Source organism: Pieris rapae, chromosome 10 (genome assembly GCF_905147795.1).
Source record: "Pieris rapae chromosome 10, ilPieRapa1.1, whole genome shotgun sequence".
Classification (NCBI taxonomy): Eukaryota; Metazoa; Arthropoda; class Insecta; order Lepidoptera; family Pieridae; genus Pieris; species Pieris rapae.
Window position 1 is genome coordinate 6,386,230 of NC_059518.1, and position 22,572 is coordinate 6,408,801.

Below are 22,572 nucleotides of genomic sequence, written 5' to 3' on the forward strand. Positions count from 1 at the left end.
TTTAATAAATATATTAAAAAAATGTGTTTTTGTTTTCTGTTTTCTAATATTATACTATGTGCAGTAATGTGTAATTTTACTGCTATGGATTTAAAATATAAAAATAATTAAAAATTCAGCGATATATTGATAAAACAGTAGAAAATTACGCCAATTTAAACAAATGGTTTTAAAAATATATATAGGATTTTTTTACTAGCGGTTTAAATAAAAAAAAGAAGAAAGGTGTCTTTATATTCAATACGACGAAATGTATCGACTCATTTTGATTCATCAGAATTCAGTTAGCATTCCAGAATCGTGTCTGTACAATGTCTAGCCCTTCGAAGGCTATCTGCGCGTGAGTATGTCTGCTTTCGCGCTAAATTTATTACTCGTAGCTAAACGACGTATCTACCACTTGTAGCATACAACTTCAGCTTTATTACTTTATCATAAGTTTCAAAATACCTTGCACTATCGAATTTACATGCAGCTACCATGAATTGTGATACAAAAGACTTTAATACTTTGAATTAAGGTTTATTTCAGATAAATCGTGCTGTAGCTCGGTGTAGGGCGCGAAGGAATTTTTATTTGAAACCTGTCATATTAGGCATTGATTTTGAATGCATAGCCAAGCTATATTAATTCGTGAATTATTGTAATAAAGTCGATGTTTGCTTGTCAATGATACTGCTATAAAACGCGTGGTGACTCTTGATGTTATCACTTGATCTCTAAAGAAATTGGTGCTAAAATAAATATTTCTTTATGATACATGAAAGTTTTTTTTAAATATAGCTTATAGCAGTACACCGTTATCTATATCGAAGTACCAATCGTACTTGCTACGAGACGTAGATGTTTTTAATGTTCTAAAAAGTATTAATTAACATATATCTACTACAGCACATTGTACTAAGCAGAACTTATTTAACGCCCAATGTACGATAACGTTACGATAACCAAACGATAACGCATAGCTTCGGGAGGCGAACAATAACATAGCGGTTAAATGACTCAGAAGGTTCTTAGTATTAAATACATATGTTTTCCTTGAGGTCCAAAGCTATGAAGTGAAGGTAAAATTTCTAAAAACATGATATATTAAATCAATTTAACTGCACTTATTTAAATGACTCTTTCGTCGTTTTCTTCATCGTTGCTATATATGGGCCGCCTATAATTGTTTCATCTTAGTGTCTATTTGTCTACTATGTGATAATGGGGCAAACAGGCAACAGGATCATATTATGTTAAGTGATACCGCCGCCCATGGACACCCTATGCCAAAGGGCTCGCCAGTGCGTTGCCGGCCATTTAAGATTTGATACGCTCGTGAAGGACCCTAATTGCTTCTGATATACTTCACTGTTCAGTTGGTTCCACATAGTGTTAGTGAGCGGCGAATAGTGCCTTTAAATCGCTTAGTTGTGGAACGACAGACGTCGAGGTGATACGGTTGGAATTTTGCATTTATTTTTTCATTCTGATGTAACTAATATTTAGTTAAAACAACAAAAATCGATTTATAAAAAAAATATATGTAACCGCATGGTCTATGTACACAAGAGATATCGTTAATAAATTTCAATCAAACAGAACGTTATCGTCTTTTGTTTTGTAGTTTCACTATTTATTGCAAAATTACAGAACGTATCTTTAAATAGTTTGGATAGATTATAACTTTTGTATTTAAGTAAAAGTTTCTAAAATGTTAATCTTTAGTGATATCATTTTATTTATTTTATAGCAGTGTGTAGTGGTTTCAACGTTTCTCATGGGGTCGTAGGTTCTATCCCCGACTGGGCATCAATTTACTTTCGACGGACTAGAAGGAATTCTTAAGGAAGTCTTAAGTCTTAAGTGGGCATGCCTTACATGCAAAATGTCGACGGCAGGTGTCAGGCACAGAAGGTTGACCACCTTACCTATTAGAAATGATCACGGAACTAAACGAAATCTGAGGCTTAGACCTAAAAGGTTGTATCGCAATTGGTAATAATGTATTTAAATTATTAATGTAAATAAATTTATAAATTTAATCTCAATAGCGGAACATAAGTCAAATCAACTCCGCAGTTAGAAACTCGCGAATCGCAATCAACTGGGAAGGAAAATAATTTTAATTGGCACACAATAAAATATTATGTGAGTTTGTCCGTTGCAGTTCTATCGATTACATATAGGGATGTGCCGGTGTCGAGAGTTTATCACGATCGGTTTAATCATCACAATTTTGCATAGGTAATAATTTGATAAATACGCCTATACGTGATCTAGGTAAATTTTACTGTACACTCATATTTTAATAGTCTGACTCAATATTTTTAATCAACGCATATTTTTTTTAACGCACAAAGACCTTATTTTTAATTACGATCTGACATAACTTAAGATTTATAAGTCATTAAAAAAACTTAATTATTAATATGGTATTTAACATATAAGTCCAATAACACACATACTATATAATACAAATATACATTACACATTACAACACAAGTAGTGTTTATAATGTAAACGTAGTAAATCTTAGAAATATCTTTTTGAAATGTGTTGATGTTGTATAAAAAACCACAATGAAGAGCCACTCGACAAGGATGTTCAAATCGTGACAGGAGAAGAACGAGTCAACCATGTTGAAAAACAAGTATATCCCAAAGTCACTGAAGTACTTCCTACTTAAATAGATTTTCAAAATGGGAAAGTTATCTAAGAGGTACCGCAAGAGTAATACAATTTGTAAATATATTGAAAAATAATTCTGTACATAATAAAGTTAATTATAAAGGAACTTAAGAAGAGGGGAGAAACCATAGCAGAACACAATCCCAGCATATATAGTAAATGTCTATGATATTATTATAAGAGTTGTTATGTACATGTTGAATAAACTTCTATATACCGCGGCTTTGTAGTTTCGTTCCATCCCTTTACTTCGTCAAATCATTAACATTCAATAGTAAGAATTAAAGTATCGATTCGAAAGAATCACTGGCGTGCCTGGCGTGCGCAGATCGGTGCATTGATTGCCCCCGCGCAGGTGCGACCCTTCGTGACAATATAATTGTACCGCATGCCTCATTCCCTTAATTTATACCTAATAGTGAGATAATCGAATACTTTTTCGCACGTCTCATTTACATTTTAGGCTTTTATCTCGCGTTGCTGGGATACAATAATGATATTCGCGCGATTGGGCGCGGAGATAATATACACTAGGGTTGTCCGAATTGTCGATATGAGTTTATGTAAATGTTTCATCGATTTTTAAAAAAACGTGAAATACAGTTTGATAATGTTTTATTTGTTTATGTTCTTCAAAACTGGAAACAAAAATCGTTCAGATTCTAAATTTAAATTCATAGCCGAGCAATATATCGAGAAATATACAATCATGACATGTGCGAAAACTACATTATTTTATCGATAAAATGCACATCCCTAGCGTGCTGTATCGGATCTAGTGATGTACACGTTAACGTGTATATTTCGCTCGCTAGGCGTGAGCAGTGCGCTTGTACCCATCCTCACTTTAATTGGACCCCGTATGTAGCAGTTATCTTAGCTAATATTTTTGAGGAAACGTGAATAAATCTAAAATCACGACAGCTCCGCCTAATCATTTTATTGTAAGGATTTTCGAATAAGTTTGAGCTCTCTTACATTCTCCTCTATAACGCGTAACCTGGAAGTTCAAGCATCCACTTCTAGTACGAAAGATATTATTTATGGGTGGTTTATATTAAGCTTTATATAACTCAGATATAGAGCGCAGTTTTATTTATGTCCATGGGCGGCGGTATCACTTAACATCAGGTGAGCCTCCTGCCCGTTTGCCCGCTGTTGTATAAAAAAAAATACCAAATATTAATTTTTGTTTTATGAATTCATTATCCTTACAAAAGTCGTTAATTTTTCGCGATTCTGCGTAATATACAATCTCTAAATACACTGAGGATACTAAATAAATAACCCATACTATGTATATCTGCGGCAGTCGTAGTTCATGGTTATCGCGTTATCATTTGACATGACCGGAGATAGCGACTGATAACGACCGTACCTTTGTATTGCTATGTTTGTTTTTATTTGTATGAAACATAATGCGTTTTTAATGACACTGTTATAGGTAGATCTTTAGAACTATTAACATACTCTTTATTTTCTTTTAGGTAGTGACGCTACTTGATAATTGAATGATACAGTTTGTTTGGGTTTTTAAAATTTATTTATATACAATGGCTTGCCAACGCTCTGCACACTGATATATTGGTGCGTAACAAAAAAAAATACACTAATCATAAATTATAATAACTAAAGGAAAATTAATCAAAGCGTGGGAGTAACTATGAATATCCAGACCTAACTCGTTTATCAGAATGCTCAATCTGGATATCGGTTTTTCGAGTTTTGGCCAAAACGCGATCGTCTGAAAGGACGGACAAATGGGCTGTCTGGAGTATCTCAAATTATAATTAGTAAAATGTTGGTACAATAAACCTAAATCATAAATATCTAAAACGCAAACGATACATCAATTAATTTTCTACGATTCTTCAATAACAACATCTTGCTCTAGCCTGTTTTGTATGTTGGCAACTCTTTCTCGAAATGCCTTAGTTCAGTAGATGGAAAAATTAAATTGATATTGATAAATTGTTTAATTTCTTTTTTTACATTGTTGTATAAAAGATTGCTATTCATTTTATTGTCTATTCTATTAAATTTCTAGTTCATAGTAAAAAACAATATTATATTAATAATAATTAGTTACTTCAAAAGATCGCGCAGCTGTTCTCCTTCCAGATGATCGATCCATCACCAGATGGGTGAGTGATAGAGTTATCATCCTTAAACTCATTGTTATAAGAGAGGCGCTTGACAGAAACCGGTGGAACCAGGCATACCACACTCCGGATGAAGCAATGTAGAACCATGACACTCAGCTACCGACCGAAATGAGATAATTATTATGGCTCACTATGTGGACCTGTGCAGCTGTCAATAAATGAAAATAGTATACTTAGTCTGGCCATAAATACTGATACAATTAAAAATAAACAAAATATTACATTTTAATTTGGAATCTGTTATTTTTATATGATTGTCCATTAAGTTTTCTCATTTTGGCGCCAATACTTTGTATAATATTTTGCTATATTAAAATGCAGTGGGGTGATGAAGAGAACCGAATCGCTGTGATTTCATTACCAAAGTAGGTATAAAGCTAAATGCACATTTTAAAACTCTCCATACGCTTGGTATTTGTAAAATATTTGAGTACTGGGCTATTAATAGGTACAATGAGACCTCCTCTATTTGTGACAGAAAAATATCTGGCCTTCCACGTAGTCTTCTTAAGAAAAAGGTGGTCAAAGCAGTAAGGGAAAGAATTCGAAGAAATCCTGTCCAAAAGCAAAAGATTTTATCTCGGGAGACAAAGATAGCACCTAGAACCATGTTGCGTTTTTTAAAAGATGACTTAGGACTTGTAGCCTATAAGAGACGTTCTGGTCATTTCTTAAATGATAATTTAAAAAAGAATAGGGTGATAAATCGAAAAAATTACTGAAGCGGTACGCAAAGAGTGGTCACAGAAAAATTTTGTTTACGGATGAGAATTATTTTACAATCGAGCAACATTTTAACAAACAAAATGACTGTATTTGTGCTCAAAGCTCTAAGGAAGCTTCCCAATAAGTTGCCAGTGTGCAACGTGGGAACTATCCGACTTCAGTGATGGTTTAGTGGGGTATTAGCTATGAAGGAGTGACTGAGTCATACTTTTGTGAAAAAGGTATCAAAACTTCGACACAAGTGTATCAAGATACCATCCTTGAGAAGGTAGTGAAGCCATTTAATAACACCATTTTCAATAACAAAGAATGGTCCTTCCAACAAGACTCGGCAACGGGTCATAAAGCTCGGTCTACGCAGTCTTGGTTGAAAATGAACGTTTCGGACTTCATCAGCGCTGAAGACTTGCCGTCGTCTAGTCCCGATCTTAATCCGCTAGATTATGATTTATGGTCAGTTTTAGAGAGTATGGCTTGCTCTAAACGGCATAATAATTTAGAGGCCCTAAGACAATCCGTACGATTGGCAGTGAAGATTTTTCCCATGGAAAGAGTGCGTGCTTCTATCGATAACTGGCCTCAACGTTTTAAGGACTGTATCGCACCCAATGGAGACCACTTCGAATAAGCTTTTTATATTATAAATTGTTGTTTATTTATGTATTAAACTAACACACTGTAAAAGTAATAAATGTTATTTGCAACAGAAAAAAAAATATTTTTCTTTGTTTCAGTATTTATGGCAAGACTAGGTATAGATTATATTATCCGTGTTAAAACAATTGTCTCGTGGTAATGCGTAGGCGTAGTGGCTAATAATGCCTTAAAATAAAATAAAGAAGAGTAAATACACTTGTCCCGTGTGAAGAAAAAGTTTTAATTTAGAATATTGGAATGCCTGTTTAAATATTATATGAAATGATTGTTTTCTGTTATGTAAAAGTACTTATCTTCAAGATGCCGACAGTGAGCCAACTAAGTGATATATAAACCTTAATTATTGTAACAAATGTGTGTTTTTAACCGTCCTACAGGGTCCTATGAGACAATGAGGCTTTTGTGGTGTTTATAGATATTATCCAACATAAGTGAATTGTTGGTCTGTTAGACAGTGCAACAACGCAATGAATTGTACTTCCAAGTGACAGAATGTGGGCGCACTCACGAGCGCGATGCGATCCGATGTGCTAACAAGCGGGCGCAGACAAGCGATCGAATCTCATTCCAATTTGTAATGCGTCCGCGCAGATTTATTGCCCACGCGAGCTAGACCCATAGGTGGCCTCTATATGCTTTTCATCATCGGCTGATAGGTATTGCTGTATAAAAATCAAAACTAAATGACGCAGTCAAATGATCTCTCTAATTATGTTATTATTATTTTTGTAACTTTTTGAAGTACCTATGTACTTTTTATGTCTTTTTTCATATTTGAGTATCTAGTTTATGACATAAAATGTGTAAATAAATATTGACTTTTAATAGGGGCTGTATCAAGCCGTAAAGTAGATATTTTTTGTTAAAAAAATGCCAAGCAAATCAAAATTATACTGAACTTGGTAACTACTGAACTAGTATCAAAATTAGATACATGTATCTAATTCGAGTGATCTTTTCCATTAATATACCACAATTTATCTTAAGAAGTATAAAAAAAGTAAAAATTTGTTGAGAGACCATATTATTTTATTTTAAAAGCTAAAACAAGATTCGATTCTTATCAAAAATAAATCTTGTGTGATAAATAAAATGGCTATCTCGAAACTTCATAAACATATACATCATGTTAAAAAATTACTGCTATTAAATTAATAAGAATGTCTTTTATTTAATGATAAAAAATATTTATAATCGAAGCTATTATTTATAATAAATCTCGTAATATCTTGTAAATATTTTATACTCATCAAAACATTCTTGAACCCAGTCTCTGAATTTAATTTTAACCCCTGTTTCATAACAAACTATAATGCATTGTTTTCACGAAAGAGCGCATCTATCTCTTTTCATCTCATCATCATTTCACAGCACAATTTCACAGATAGAGACAAAAGGGTATTGCAGACTTATTAGTCGCCGGCCTTTTTAAGTAGGTACTAATTCATTCACATAATAATATTGATTACAAATAAAATACTTCAAAAAATTACAAAACCATAACTGTATTTCTATTTTATGAAACGTAATTTATGGAAAATAATTGAACACGCTTTACATACATTAATTTAATATTAAAGTGCTCATTCTGGTGGCTTCGTTGAATTTTTTAATAATTTATGAGTCGGGACCTGCGAACATCAATTTTACGGTACAAATATGAAAGTCGTAAAATGACATTAATGTATGGAAACGTAAAAACTATTTAATTCATACGAAAGTTATCTAAAACTTAGAGTTATTAATATAAAAATCTTAGAGTTCTTATAGAAATGAGGTAAACCAATGTTAAATTGTCGGCAGTGCAGACTTGCTTCTTTTTATATTCCTATTTCCGAATATAGCCCCAGCAAATACCAGTACATACCTGATATAGTATTTATTAAACTCTCTTCCATCTTAAGGAAGATATATTAAATAATAAATAAATACAATAGAGAACTACTTAATACTAAATATCATATATACTTGTATGCGCCGAAATACCTTCCTCTTAAAGCTCGTTATTTCAGAATACATCGCGTTCCGTTTAATTGTGATTGGTGAACAGCATCTCTTGTTAAACTTGCGTTGATACGCGTCCTGTCATATGTCATTTGTGTCATCAAAATAAAATGCACAAATTTGTCTTTTGTTTTTTCTCACCCCCAGAAACGACGACGTGATACAGGTGGAATATCGCATTCAGTCTCAATTTGTAGATAATTTATAAACAACAACATTGAAATAAAACTTAGCTTTTAAAACTAGTTTTACGCCCTAAAGGATAAAATTATCGCTTAACGATAGCACCCGCATTATAGATAAGGATTCACATATTTAGGTTACTTGAATTTTTATGTGCACATATTTCTCTGATAACTTGTTCGTAACTGCTACATAGATAGTGTATTAGAAACTATACATACTACTGCTGTTAATTAAAATACGGCTATTATATTATTATAATAGCTAAAAATGTTATAGTATATGTTATTCTTCGTTTGTGGGTAAAATCACAAATCTACCAATGTTATAACAAATGTTTAATCAATAAAATATAATAAACACGAAATTTGTCTATGTGACCAAGACTGTCAAGTACTAGAAATTTCAATTAAAATATAAACTTTTTTTATCTATACTAATATTATAAAGAGGAAAGGTTTGATTTTTTGTTTGTTTGTATGAATTGAATAGGCTCCGAAACTACTTGGCAGATTTGAAAAATTCTTTCACTGTTGGAAAGCTACATCATTCCTGAGTGACATAGGCTATATTTCATTTTCAAAAAAAATAGGCATCCTTACTAAAATTACGATAACATTAACATTTGTTTATTATTTGATACAATTCTAACAGATGGCGCTGAGTTAAAGGTAGTTTAGTTTAAGTCCGTGTCGTGGTACCAACGTTTCACATAAGTTCTCCTACGGTTTCCCTTGATTAATTTACTACTATGTAATATAACAAAAACCTTAGCCACAGCAACGCTTGGCCGAGTCTGCTAGTAATATATAAGTAGAAACGGAAGCATTTTGTTTAACTGTTTCTTGATTGTTAATAGTCTTTTATAAAAATTATTTACATCTCAATTAATCGAGGATTCGAGAAAATCGGGCAACCACGTCACTTTATGACAGGAATCGAACGGCGACCTTTCGCCGGCCACGCCCGCTGATCCCAAATCAATTAAACTCGTGATCTGTCCAGCCCACTCTGAATAAATTATATCAAAGCCTTTTTATTTTAATTCTTTTACTACCACAAAGAGGACTTTTATTCTAAATGTCTACGATACCAGTTACGGAAAATAATTTAAATTATTTTTTTTAATAAAAACACTACAACAATTGTTAAATTGATTTCTTTCAAAACCCTCAGAATTATTTATTGTTTTTGTTTATTTAATACAATAATTGTTATCATCTCATTATATAGATAATAGATATATAATATATCGTTCTACTTTAAAAGCATTTAACGGATATGCATATTTAAAAAATATACAGTTTTGACGTAAATGAAAGTCCTTTACGACAAAAAAAAAACATTTGTTTGTTTTTGAATGGGTCCATGGATATCTAATATCATATTTATTAAAATTATATGTACTAAGTATACAAATGATCCGTACTATTTTGAAAGCGAACCTAAGTTATTAACAATTAGAGTACTGACATAGTAGACAGCATGTATGCTTGACAATTGACAGCTAACCCTTAGTGGCAAATGACACGTCATGTGATAATAATTTTGTTTTCAAGTTTAGTGCACAGACAGAACTACACATTTAAGTTATCGCTTGAGTTATTGTGTGTTAACTTCTTATCGCACTATCTCAACCTATTTAAATTAAAATTCAGTTAATTTTAATGATATTCGTGGCAATTTACTTGAACGTATCTGCCATCGAAATAATGTTGTCATTTCCGTCTGTACGGTGAGATAAGATAAGGAAATAAACGTCTATTGTGCTTACATTTCGCGTATACAGGCTGTAACGTAGCCAATATAAACTATAGATAATATTAGACTTGCTTTCTGAAGTCCTTTTCGTTCATAATCTTTATAGGCCCTTTGTTTTGTAAATAAAATTTAATTATTTAGTACACTCATGTACGTCATTATCTTTATCTTTTCCCGGTTTTAATAGCCACATAGAGACTAGACTGTTTAGTATACTGGTAAATATTAGAATAAATGAATACAATTCCCCATTCCTTTATTGGGTTTTGGAAATTAAAAATTATTTCCTAAATATATTCGTAGCAACGAAATTAGTTAACAGTGTTAAGTCAGTAATACACTGCTATAGATTTATTAATCTTGGCATTGGTTTTTATACTGTAAGAGGCAATGCCCGCATTGTTATTGTATAATTAGACAGACATTATTTTTACGATTAAAATCCTAAATAAGGTAAGTATAGGTATGAAAATTATTTTACGTACTATTTTAAACTATTTATTTACAATATTTATATTTTAAATAAATATTTTGAATAGTTCCAGAAGAAGACGTAAGATTAGGCGCAATCTATGGCTAATATATATTTTTTTGACATCGACAACATTTTAATTGTAATTGTCAAAATAAACAAATTTTATACACCTATTATCAATATGTTGCTAGCTATCAGTTGCGGATAACATACGTATATAGGGCTACGTACATATCAATTGGTTTTACATTTGCGCTGCGTAGAACGTGCAGGCATCGATATACATGCAAATGTTTTCTACATTAATACCACTAATCTTATATGTGAACAGGTCAAAATAATTAAATAGCACAGATTACTGCGGAGTAGAAGAATATTGAGTACTTAAATCGTTCCGAATATACATGCAAATATTATTATATTAGTAAATTATTATTTACTGATACCGTTATATCAAAAAATATAAAAATATTATAAGATATCGTAATAGCTTCCAATTAGAAAATAGAATTTTATAGGTACATATATATACTTTCAACTTACCTAAGGTCGAACTATTTTACTTACCTGGGTTTGTATGTAATATAATTGTAAAATTTTAATGTATTTTTTAAGCATGCACCAGGCACGTTTTACCAATGAATAAATCAAATCTGGCAGCACCGATACGATACGATACGAATTACGAATAAGATCAATTAAAAGTTTCACTAAATTTACGTTTCGACCAATCATAGTCAAACAAAATACACAACTGTTCTTTAGGGTTTGTACTATCCGTTCGTTTGTGTTCACTATCCAGCACCCAACTCAATTATTTTTGATATGACATTGTAGAAACACAATTATGTATATTGCTCATGAATTGAATGTGAAGCAGTGTAGCGAAGTGGTAGCCACGGGCTGCGAATGGTTGCGCGTTTAGTAATATATTTTGTTTTGTCCGCAGCCTTCAATCAGAGACCTATACTCTTTGGTATAAGAATCACTACGAACGTATAAAATATACATTTTGTAATATTCCAAGAGGGAAACGTATTCTTGATAACATTTCGTCAAATTTATGTTCCTATTAAGTCTAGACCGGCTATAATTCTATTGTTAATAATACGGGAGGTTTATTCCCAAAACACGTTATCTCAAACATCGGGCGGGAATCGAAGCCTATCGCTAGCTCATATCTTGAGCGCAATGCTTTAGTCCTATCAGATCGTGGGATTTTTTGTACGGAATAAAAATATTGCTTTTTGTATGAATACAATGCAGGTGATAGATTTTTTGATTTTATATTTTATGCGGACGAAGACGATAAACTGTTGTCAAAGTTTGAATGCCAAGGAATGTTTTTCTGTTAACGTGAATCCAAGCAGACCTAGGACTTGATTTTAAAATGTTGGCTCGCGTTTTAACTCATACATAAAATTAAAGATTCCAAAACCTAAAACACTATTTTAAGATAGAACTGTAAAGTTATGTTATTAAATCTTAATATATATATTTCTTGTGTGCGTGTGTATGTGACTGAACTCCTCCTAAACGACTGGACCGATTTAGACGAAATTTTTTGTGTGTGTTCAAGGGGATCTGGGAATGGTTTAGATTCACAGTTTTGTCCGCTGGACAATGTTTTTTTAATTAATTTTCAATTTATTAGTTGTTGTTGATTTTGGAATGTTTTACATTGGACAGTCGACAGACGGCGCTACCATCGCAGTGTCAAATTTTAAATAATATTCGAATTTTAATTTTAGTCTGTCCCGAAATTTAAAAAAAGTTTTGTTATCATTGTGTTATATCGTGTGTGACCATGTGCTGGATCGTTAGATATTGTCATAACATTTGAATAATAATTTTCATCAAAATGGCTTATTAAAAATTGAAATTTTGAAATTAAAGACGTGTAGACAGGACAACGTCTGTCGGATCCGCTAGTATATCATAAATTATTTCGTGAAAATAATATTCGTATTTTAAAATAGGTTATAAAACATTACATAGCGCCATCTTTTGTCATAAGAAGCTGCTTCAGGTAAATAAATAAAGTATTTCTAAAAGTTAGTATTGTATTTAAAACTTATATTTTCGATCTTTTTGCCCAAGTTTTGCCCGCATAGGCAACAATGAAACACCCTATCACCGCCGCAGTTGATTATGAACGTGAAATCTCGTCAAGATAACGCCACCCTTACCCCCCACTGTTATCAGTAGATCGGGAGCTTCGTCGGGACCCCATTCACTAGCGCACACGTCATTTTTTATCTGTATAGAGTAACGAATGGAATACGGATGTGTGTTTATTCTGTGATTTTAGAATTTAAGACTGCCGTGACATTGTATGAAGTTGGAAAAAAATATCTAATTCTAAAAATCATTAAAATATTATTGCCAAGCCGTAAAGATAATGTTCTAATATTAGCTGAGTAAAAAATATATGCGCAATAATTCGACTCAATATCAATTCCGTAAATATTATATTTTGTATAGAGAAGTTATTACATATTAATAGTGAAAAATAATATAAATAACTATATTATGGTTGAACATTTGTGTTTATGATGTTTATTTAAATCATGCTATGAAGTATCACTGTCTAGGAGTTGTAATACTTGATAAGCATTCACCGTCTGTAAAAAATTCAACTGTGATCGTATAAGTCAATTCTAAACTGGTTTGACATTGACATCTGCTGTCAAAATAGGTAACGAGCCACACGCGGCGGGAATTTAAACTGAATGTCGTAATTCGCAGTTGTCAGTCGTGTCATTGAAAGAGATATTTTATCTTGTGACATAGATTAAATATGTAGATATGCATCTATAATGTTTAAATTATAAGCAGTCACATAATAATAAACTGTGTGTATGTTATCTAACAGTGTTAGCCTAGGAATTAAGGGGACGACTCTCAAGGTGAGGTCAGGTATTCAAACCTGGCTGAGCACAAATTTTCTTTTAATACGCTACTAACAATATTTGTTTGTACGATAAAAAAAAACATGACGCGTCTGACGTGATGAAGACGTGTACAGGTGTTTGTACCTTCTGTATAGAAGGCTGATGTAAAAAAATTGAAGCAGGTGGAGAAATTTGAGGCCAAGGGCTGTTATACCACATTGAAAGTGCTACTTAAGTAATTAAACTTTTATCTAATCTTTTTTACATAATATAATATCTACTATATAATATCCAAAATAAGAATTATTACATTATTCTAATCTACGAACGTGAATCTTAATCTTATCAAAACAGCATCAATTGTGATCTGATATAAAAAATACTTTAATTAACATGGTCAGAATATGCTAAAGATAAATTATATAATTATATTAATTTACATTCCAGTCAATCTTATTTAATTAAATAAGATTGAATGTAATACTTTCCAATAAGAAAAATAATAAAAGCCTATAAATAAACAAAAGCATGTAAACATTGAAATGCGTACACATTTTGTCGTCCACGCCGCCTGGCGGCAACTCGGCGACACTAGCGCACGCCAGCTCCAGCTGTTTCAGGTACCGTAGCCACAATAACATCACAAACGTCAAAATACACTTCAAATAACTTTTTTGAGAGCACAACTCGTTTTCGACGTCATTCTTTAGCCGCGTAAATTGAGTGACTGGCTTGGTTACGCGCCCCACCCCGCACACAGCAACAGACACTCACACAGGTCCGATCCCTTATCAGGTTGGTTTAACTAGCAATGGCTGCCCCGAGATCCTATCGCCTCCGAGCTCGCGGTAACGTTGCATTGAAAGATAACGTCAGCGATCCTATCGCGGTGTTTGAATAAACTTGTATAAAATGTCAAATAAAAAAGCTACCCACTATAAAAGTATCTAGCCTGATTTGATAGTGTCTTTCATATGGTATTTGGTATGTGCAATTTTTCAAAAAATTCCATAGAATTTTGTACTCCCTTCTTTTTTGTTATTTTTATACACGAATCTGTAAGCTTTATTTCTTTGAAGAGTTTTTATATACGGCTCAAACCAAATTTCACACTGCCACAACCAAGTATAATGAAAAATAAATGACTAAATATTATTTTTTTTGAGCAAATAATAATCATATAATATTGATATTTGAATGTAATATTGTTTGGAGTGTAACCTGATAGCTACCTGTTTCATTTTAGTCTTAATTGATATTTTATGTAAAAATTGCAATTCTATTCTTGTACAGTATCAGATTTCTCTGTGCGAATGAATTATCAAGAACACGACAAATATGGACCAGTGAATGGGTTTAGCGGGAATCGAACGATCGGTGTTTCATCGATCTAATCGATACTCGACTATCGAGTTGGCAATTTGATTTATTGAAATCGATACATCATGAGAATGCTCTGATCTGTGTTATACTTACGTTGGTCGATAACAAAAGTTTGTAACGTGAGGCATTCTGACTATAAACGGAATATTATCTTAATAGCTAATCGAATTGAAGAAATAGGGGTGAGATTTGTATCGCTGTGTTCTTTAGATTATTAAAATTTATTTAAAGTACGCACTTTGAAGAATGTAGAAAAAATATATACACATAACTGAAATATGTTTACTTTATGATACTGTATTTATCAATCAAATTTAGGTATTTAATTAATTAAAAAATTAAAAAATTACGTGACGGTGGTCGAAACCAAAGTGGAACACTATTTATTTTAATAAATTATATTAAACATTAATTTAATTTATTATTATGTATATAATAAAGGAATAAATAAGCGTGATATACGTTATAATGGAAACTCGCAAACAAGATAAATCATAACGATTTCTCGATAAGTTAAATCGATTATAGCTGTCAAAAACGTCAAGTTACATAGATTATAATCAATGCGATAGAATATAAAATTACAGATAATTCTATATTTGGAAATGGTAACGCAACTGCGCTATTTTGATTTCTCCATAGATTTTGATGGTTGAAAATGTTTTTAAGTACCTAAAAATCATTCACTTATCAATATTGTGAGAGTTAAGACTATATAAAATGTATTTTTAGGTAGACACTATGATGCCTGTTACAAAATGTATTACAAATAGAAAAAAATGTTTTATAATTATTATTAATATTAAATTGACTAATAATTAAATAAATATTTTGATTTCGTAATGAAATAGTTTAGTACGGATTTTATAACATCGAATTTTTTACATGTTGGCAACAAATAGCACGCAATGCCATAATTTACGTTGCATTGTTACAAAAAACATTAAATAGAGATGTGCTCATAAAGATGTAGAGATTACCACAAACGTTATGATGGCCAGATATGGTGCAGGTGGTTTCAGGCCAATCTGATAGACTATCACCTCATCTAGCGTGCAACACTCATTTAGTTTTTTTCTATATCATACCCGGATTCTTTCTTGTGAAATCTTAGTTTTTTAATCTAAATTAATTATAACGATGGGTTCTTTCTTATTTGAAAGTTGAAATTAAAATATTAGACTTATAAAACGTTTATAAAACGTTTGACTAACAATAAACTATTTATTTAAAAAATTAAGACAATACAATTAAAACGGACACGAAACAAATCACAAAATTACATTAAGTAATATAAAATATAATGCCAGTGTTGGCGTAGTGACTCAAGTGAGCGTGCGACTCTGAGTTCGTAGGTTCAAATCCCGGCTGTGGAGTTCCAATGGATTCCTGTCTATTTGCGTATTTAATACCCGCTCGTACGGCGAAAGAAAAAATCGTGAAAAAACCGGCCATGCCTTAGACCCAAAAAGTGAACGACGTTTCAGGGACACAAAACTATTATCACGAAACATGCAGAAATCTGTGACTAAGACAAGGGTGGTACTGTTTTCTTTATATTAATTATTTAAAAAACGTATTATTCACTTTAAAATTAAGCATTGCGCTACAACAACGTTATCAAATTTGATAATAAGCTAAAAGCTTCCCAAATAACAGAAGCCGCCGCCATCTTTGAATTCCATATCAAACTTCAAATTCGTAAAGAAAGTGATACGCATGGCGCCACCTACATCTACCAAAGATAAAATATCCCAGCATAAATCAAGGTGTACTCAAATTGATAAGCGAAGCCGAATGATAACGAATTAATAATATCGAACTAATGGATTCTTAATGTGGCGACGCGACAAATAATTATGTCTGTTTTGTACAGGTTTTCTTTTGTTTTATGTTAAGCTTCAGGGGTTTCATTTAAAAGCTAATTTATTTATTACGATATGTATATTTATATGAATCAGTAGTGGTAATAAACTTTAGGTCGGAGTCGTGATCATGGTAAATATATGGTGGTTTTTACTCTATAAAATGAGTTTTTATGAATTGCCTTTTTTTTTAATGCCCCCCAGGTGAAGCAAAGGTCATCTAGCGTAGAAAACAAGCCTGATCGGTCCTACGTAGCTTTTTTTAATTTCCTTCGCCTCTGCAATCTGCAGGTCTATTTTGTAAGGCCACATCGTTGCCTTGAGGATTCAAGTCGATGGCTTACTTGGCAATGTGCAACCATTGCATAGCTCATATAGCTGATGATTAGAGATTCTCTCGGCCAATTTAAGGTATTGTTTGGTAAATAATATTTGTCTATATTCAAGAATGTATTTTATCGGTACGATATTTGTTAAGCTTAAGGTCTGACTAAATAATAAATTGAAATTGAAATAAGAAATTAATTTTTCCGCACAGTTTCATTTATTTAATTGCATAATGCAATGCATGTCATTTAGACAATAAATGTATGATACAAATGAAAAAAAATAGAATTATAAAACGAAAGATAATTGAGTCTCAATTTATAACATTTTGAATTCTTTATAAAAATAATTAAAATTAAGGAAGCCATGTGATTGTCACATTAAAATTTACTTTTAACTTTTTTTATCTGTCTTAATAAGTTTATTATTTCCTTTTAAGCACTCTTACTCTTTTGCACTTCTTAGTCTTATATATTTATATTTCACCCGTAAAATTATTTATTATTTTATTTATTTAAATTTAAGGGTTCTGTGCGATAAAGAGTAAATAAATATGTAATGTTCATTAATACATTGAACATTCTCACGTTCGTGATACGGAAATTCTTCTAGTCAGAGATCGTATCAGCCGTCACATCTACCAATGATTTAATTATTATTGTTACCATGAAGATATTCTCATCTTCTATAAATCCAATAACCAAAGCGTGAGCATCAGTTTGTAAATAATGTTAGTATACCTTGTAGTCATGTTTAATTAAGCTTCTAATACATTCACATTTGATGTTAATTTATTCAAAGAGATAGGATCTTATCGTTAGGAATGTGGAAAGGAATTTATTGATAAATTTTATTCAAATGATCTTTGAAATATTGACTAAAGACAAGGAGAATCATGAAATTGGCGCTTTGGTTAAGAACGAGGCTGGCTTGATAAGGTCAGCCCAAAGTCTTCGTTGGACTGGTCTTCTTCGAGGAACGGAAGAAGATTGGAGTATTCAAAGCGTCTGACACGTCATCAGGCCAAGGATCATTGCAAAGATGCTATGGAGAAGAACCTACGCGAGCTCCAACTGCTTTTTAGCGCGTGGCAAAGGTGGCGTTCTTTAGTTTTGTAGGCCAAGGTTCAATTTCAATCGCTGTACTAACAGAGTAAGGTCATTAACCAAATTACGAGACTTAGTTGTTAGTGATTATTTATTTATTTATTAACACTTCGTTGCATTACATAAAAGAAAAAAAATTGAACATAATTTAATGAAAAGCAACTGGCGGCCTTATCGCTTTCGCGCGATTTTTTCCAGGCAACCACTGTGAGTAAAGGATTCTTCCTAAAAAGTATTTTTAAAAGATTATTTTTAGTTCGAAAAAAAATCTACCAATTTTTTTTAAATATAATATGATGGTTGCTATTTTATTGATCTATTCTTTAAACAATACAAGTAGTATTAAAGGCACGAAATATCAAAAAAAATCAGGGGTTTCCCTTTCATGCCTGATACACCACCATTATACATTCAATTACTTAAACCTACGGGCAAATCACAGTATTATGTCTAATAAAATATTTCTTCGAATCTTGTAAATCAATTCTAGTAAGCCTAAGCTCACTGAAATAAATAAAAAAACAATTAAATATGCTTAATTCTTAAAAAATAATTTAAAAAAACATTTATATCCATGCATGATTATTCTTATATAGGTAGTTTTAATTGTTATTGCTTTGATTGATGATAACATACAAACTTTAGGTTACATAAAAAGTTTTATATTGTGCCATGCGAATCTAGCCAATATTGTAATGATATAATTTAATTATAACTGAATGAATCATCAAATACAATAGTAAACTGCACAATGCGAACGGAATGAGTTTTGCTGATACCATCTTTATCGGTGATGTGATACGATCAATAGATAACTTATCCGGTACCAGAGCGCGGGAGGTTAAAAAATGTAAACCCTTTCTTTAGTCGCACTCTTTATTTCTGAAGGTAATGTTAGTGTCTTCGGCAAACCTCTGCGCCTGTGTGCCGTTACTTAATCGGTCCAGCGAGTACCACCATACTCAGACTTGAGGTATGGTGCCACTCTCCCAATAATGATAAGTTTTTCTAAACCTTCAGGATCTTTGCATGTCCAAAAAAATTAAGAATGCGTTGGTCTGTCGAAAGACGATTTTTAACCTGCAACGATCTTAGTATAGACACGTTTTTTTCCTTAGCTGTACTATGGGCATCATTTGTTTTCTTAGCTGTATCCTGAGCATCTTCAACACCACCATTTAGAGCATTCTTTTTCTCCTGACAGATGTTAAAAGATTCAGCGCTTAAAAGAACAATCGGAAATACCAGTCTCAACCAATTTCTTTTATTTTCTTACTTCTCTGTTTTTAAAGTAATGTTCAGCCATTCTAGAGTAGTTAATAAAGTAATGTTCTTATCATCCATTTAAATATGTTACGATTTGAAAAAATATGAAATTAGAATTTACACAATTTAGTCGTACATATTTTGTTTTGAATTCTTAATTTGATTTCAACTGAAGAGGCAAATAATTCGAAGTAGCATAGCATATCTTTGAGAAATTTTCAATCCTACTGTGGCAATTGAATGATCAACTTGCGAACTAAATCATTCATTCATCATTCAGAATGATCTGCATGATTTAGTTGGTAAATGATTCGCTTTGATCTTCTATATTTAAAGGATAATTATTGAAAAATCAAATGCATCTAAATTTTAGATACCGGCACTCTTTTTAATCACCTTTGTTGCAAGATAAGGAGTAAGATCTCAACGTCAAACCGTGTTCCTCTCGATATCTTCAAGAAATCATTAAATTATTATATTATTTTAAATTAATTATTTAAATATGCTGCTGTATGTACTATTTGCAAAACGATAAAGTATTTTGTAAATTTAATACTGGGACGGAAATCGCTGTTAAAAATACAGGAATCTACTGATTCTTTACTGAGTATATAAAATATTTTGTTTTGTTTTTTTATTTGAACCTCAAAATTACGACAAATACATGATACAACAAACCAATTGACGATGTGGGATGTTGGGATAATATATATAATTGTACCATAGTTTAAAACATTACTCGACTGAACAATATTGTTGATGTAAGCAAAATCTAAAAAATTCTATCGAAACTAAGAGTACTCTTATCTTATCAGAGAGAATTTATTAGTAGAAAGTAGAGATAAAACAACCCGTTTCATTGGATCTTATGAAAGTTGCCAGTGATAGTGAAACTCACATGTGGGCTGATTGCAGCTCTGGCGGCAAATCATTTTACTACCTGGCAATTAAAGGAACTAGGTATTTTCATCAATATTATGTTATCAAATCAAAAACTACACAAGTAAATGATTATAATAGTAATTTTTATTGTAGTATGTAGTTTTTCCGTGCAATTTTGATCTCAATAAAAACTTCAATGGACAACATTTACTCGAATTGGTTTAGCTGTCTTCGAGTTTTGCGCTTAGCAGCATATTTGCGATTGGCCGATCAAGGAGGTTATTTGAGAGGCAGGACTTTAAGTAAGCAAGATAATTTGCGATTTATTATATATTGTAATGACAGATGACAATTGTACGATTAACATAGATAAACACTCAATTAGGTATAGACGTTATAGATTTTTGTTCTAAAAATTTGACTCCCACACACGCCGGTGTTTTATAATAATATTGGTAAGTGTTAATGTTTATAAGCAACCGTTTTTATGTCTTTATTACGTGATACTTTAATTCGTATTCAATGTTGTATGCGTGACAGTTTTTAATGTTATTTGCTGAACTAAAACGCGATCCACATCTTGGAACATCTAGGAACGGTCGAAAAAGCTTCCAGCGTTCCTCTATCTTTCGCTAAATGCACTGTCATGAATCTGAGATAATCTCTATGTTTAAGATTCTATTGAGTTCAAATCCTGCCTATATACTTAATTTTTCTACATATTCTTTTACCGCGAAGGAAAACATCGTGATAAAACTGACATATGGGCATATGTCAGAAACACTACTTGCCTATAATCAAGTAAACTGATATTTCAGGCCAAAAACCACAAACCATGTCTATACAAGGCCTTAATTCGACTTCGTCATAACTGAGACGGTTCATATTGCATTGTGGGGCTAATTGGATGGAGATCGTTATCAGCTCCACTGATAAAATGGAATAGATAACATTCTGTAGTGACTTATTAAGGCTGTTCCCAGAATAATATTAGATTGTATGATACCGTGTGTGCAGTGGCAGCAAAAAAATCACAGCACGAGATTAATTAGGTGTTTTGTAGCTAGATTGTTATCTAGAATTTGATTATATTTTTTTATTTGTCTAATCTTTTTTAATATATCTATCTTAATGCTAATTGCTGTATACCTAATAATAATAAAAACAACAAATCTCTGGTACAAATTCATATAAAATAGCAGGTGATAAAGAAAATATGTATGATATATTTAAAATATAAAAAATGCGTAATATTTTTTTCTGCTAACGCTTCTTAACCATATCAAAGATCTGTACAACGTATCGCGTTGTGTAGTTTTTGCGAAATTGGTCGCTCGATCGCTTTCAACCCAGCCTTCCTTGAACCCTACGACAGATACTCAATCTAGGACACAAATTGGCTTGAGAATTAAACCCTCCCCTTCATTTAGAAAATCTACAGTCTGTTAATAATTTTATATATAAAGCTTTTTTTAAATAACAGGTGGAAAACGTACACGAGAATCACCCTATGTTAAGAGATGGAAACTCTCAAAGAAGTCTCGCAAGTGCGTTGCCGGCCTTTAAAAAATTGGGACGTTCATTTCTTGAAGTAAGAAATCTTATCACACACAAGTCATCGTCTGGAAAATCTCTAGTGGCTTTCAGCGTGTGACTCTTATCCCTGAGGTCGCAAGTTCGATCCCCATGCACCAATGGACTTTCTTATTTGCGGATCTAAACTCAACCGGCATCACTCCATTCAATAGTCGACGACATGTGTCAAACTGAAGGCTGATCATCTACATCAAGTCGGGCCAAGACCCGTAGCCCCACTGAGTTATTATTAATTAAATCATGCAAGGGGTGGCCCTTATTTCTACTAAGCAATCTCTTCCAGTCACTTACTTACTTTTTAAAATCACTAGAATTTTGTTTCTTTCCTCTTTAATAAGCAAATTCGTGTGTTCTCCAAAGCTCACGGGGTTAACGACACCCCGGAAAATTACCACAACTAAACCGTAATACCTATTAAAATATTAGTTTGCGATTAATTCAACATATTTATTGAGATATAAATTAAAATGCATAAAACGAGTCGCGCCATGCGCCGTGTGAGATGGTTATCTTCAGATTGTAGGGTTAAGCTCAAACTCGTTTTAATTTTTTTTTTGCCAAAATGCTACCGAACTCCAACACTGAGCTATTACGTCCATGTCAAAATAT

The 22,572-nt window shown here is 32.2% G+C and overlaps 1 protein-coding gene across 2 annotated transcripts in view; it reads right to left on the bottom strand.

Annotated features, from left to right (window-relative positions):
• Nucleotides 1-22,572, bottom strand: part of LOC110992295 (zinc finger protein ush) — a 145,903-nt gene that overhangs the window by 55,882 nt on the left and 67,449 nt on the right. The window contains exon 1 of one of the 2 annotated variants that reach the window (XM_022258051.2): nucleotides 14,089-14,256. The exons of the other annotated variant lie outside the window; for it this stretch is intronic. Within the exon in view, the coding sequence (XP_022113743.2) occupies nucleotides 14,089-14,179 (91 nt within the window). The 5' untranslated portion in view covers nucleotides 14,180-14,256. Of the gene's footprint in view, nucleotides 1-14,088; nucleotides 14,257-22,572 lie in introns of those variants that run through there. 2 annotated transcript variants of the gene reach the window in all.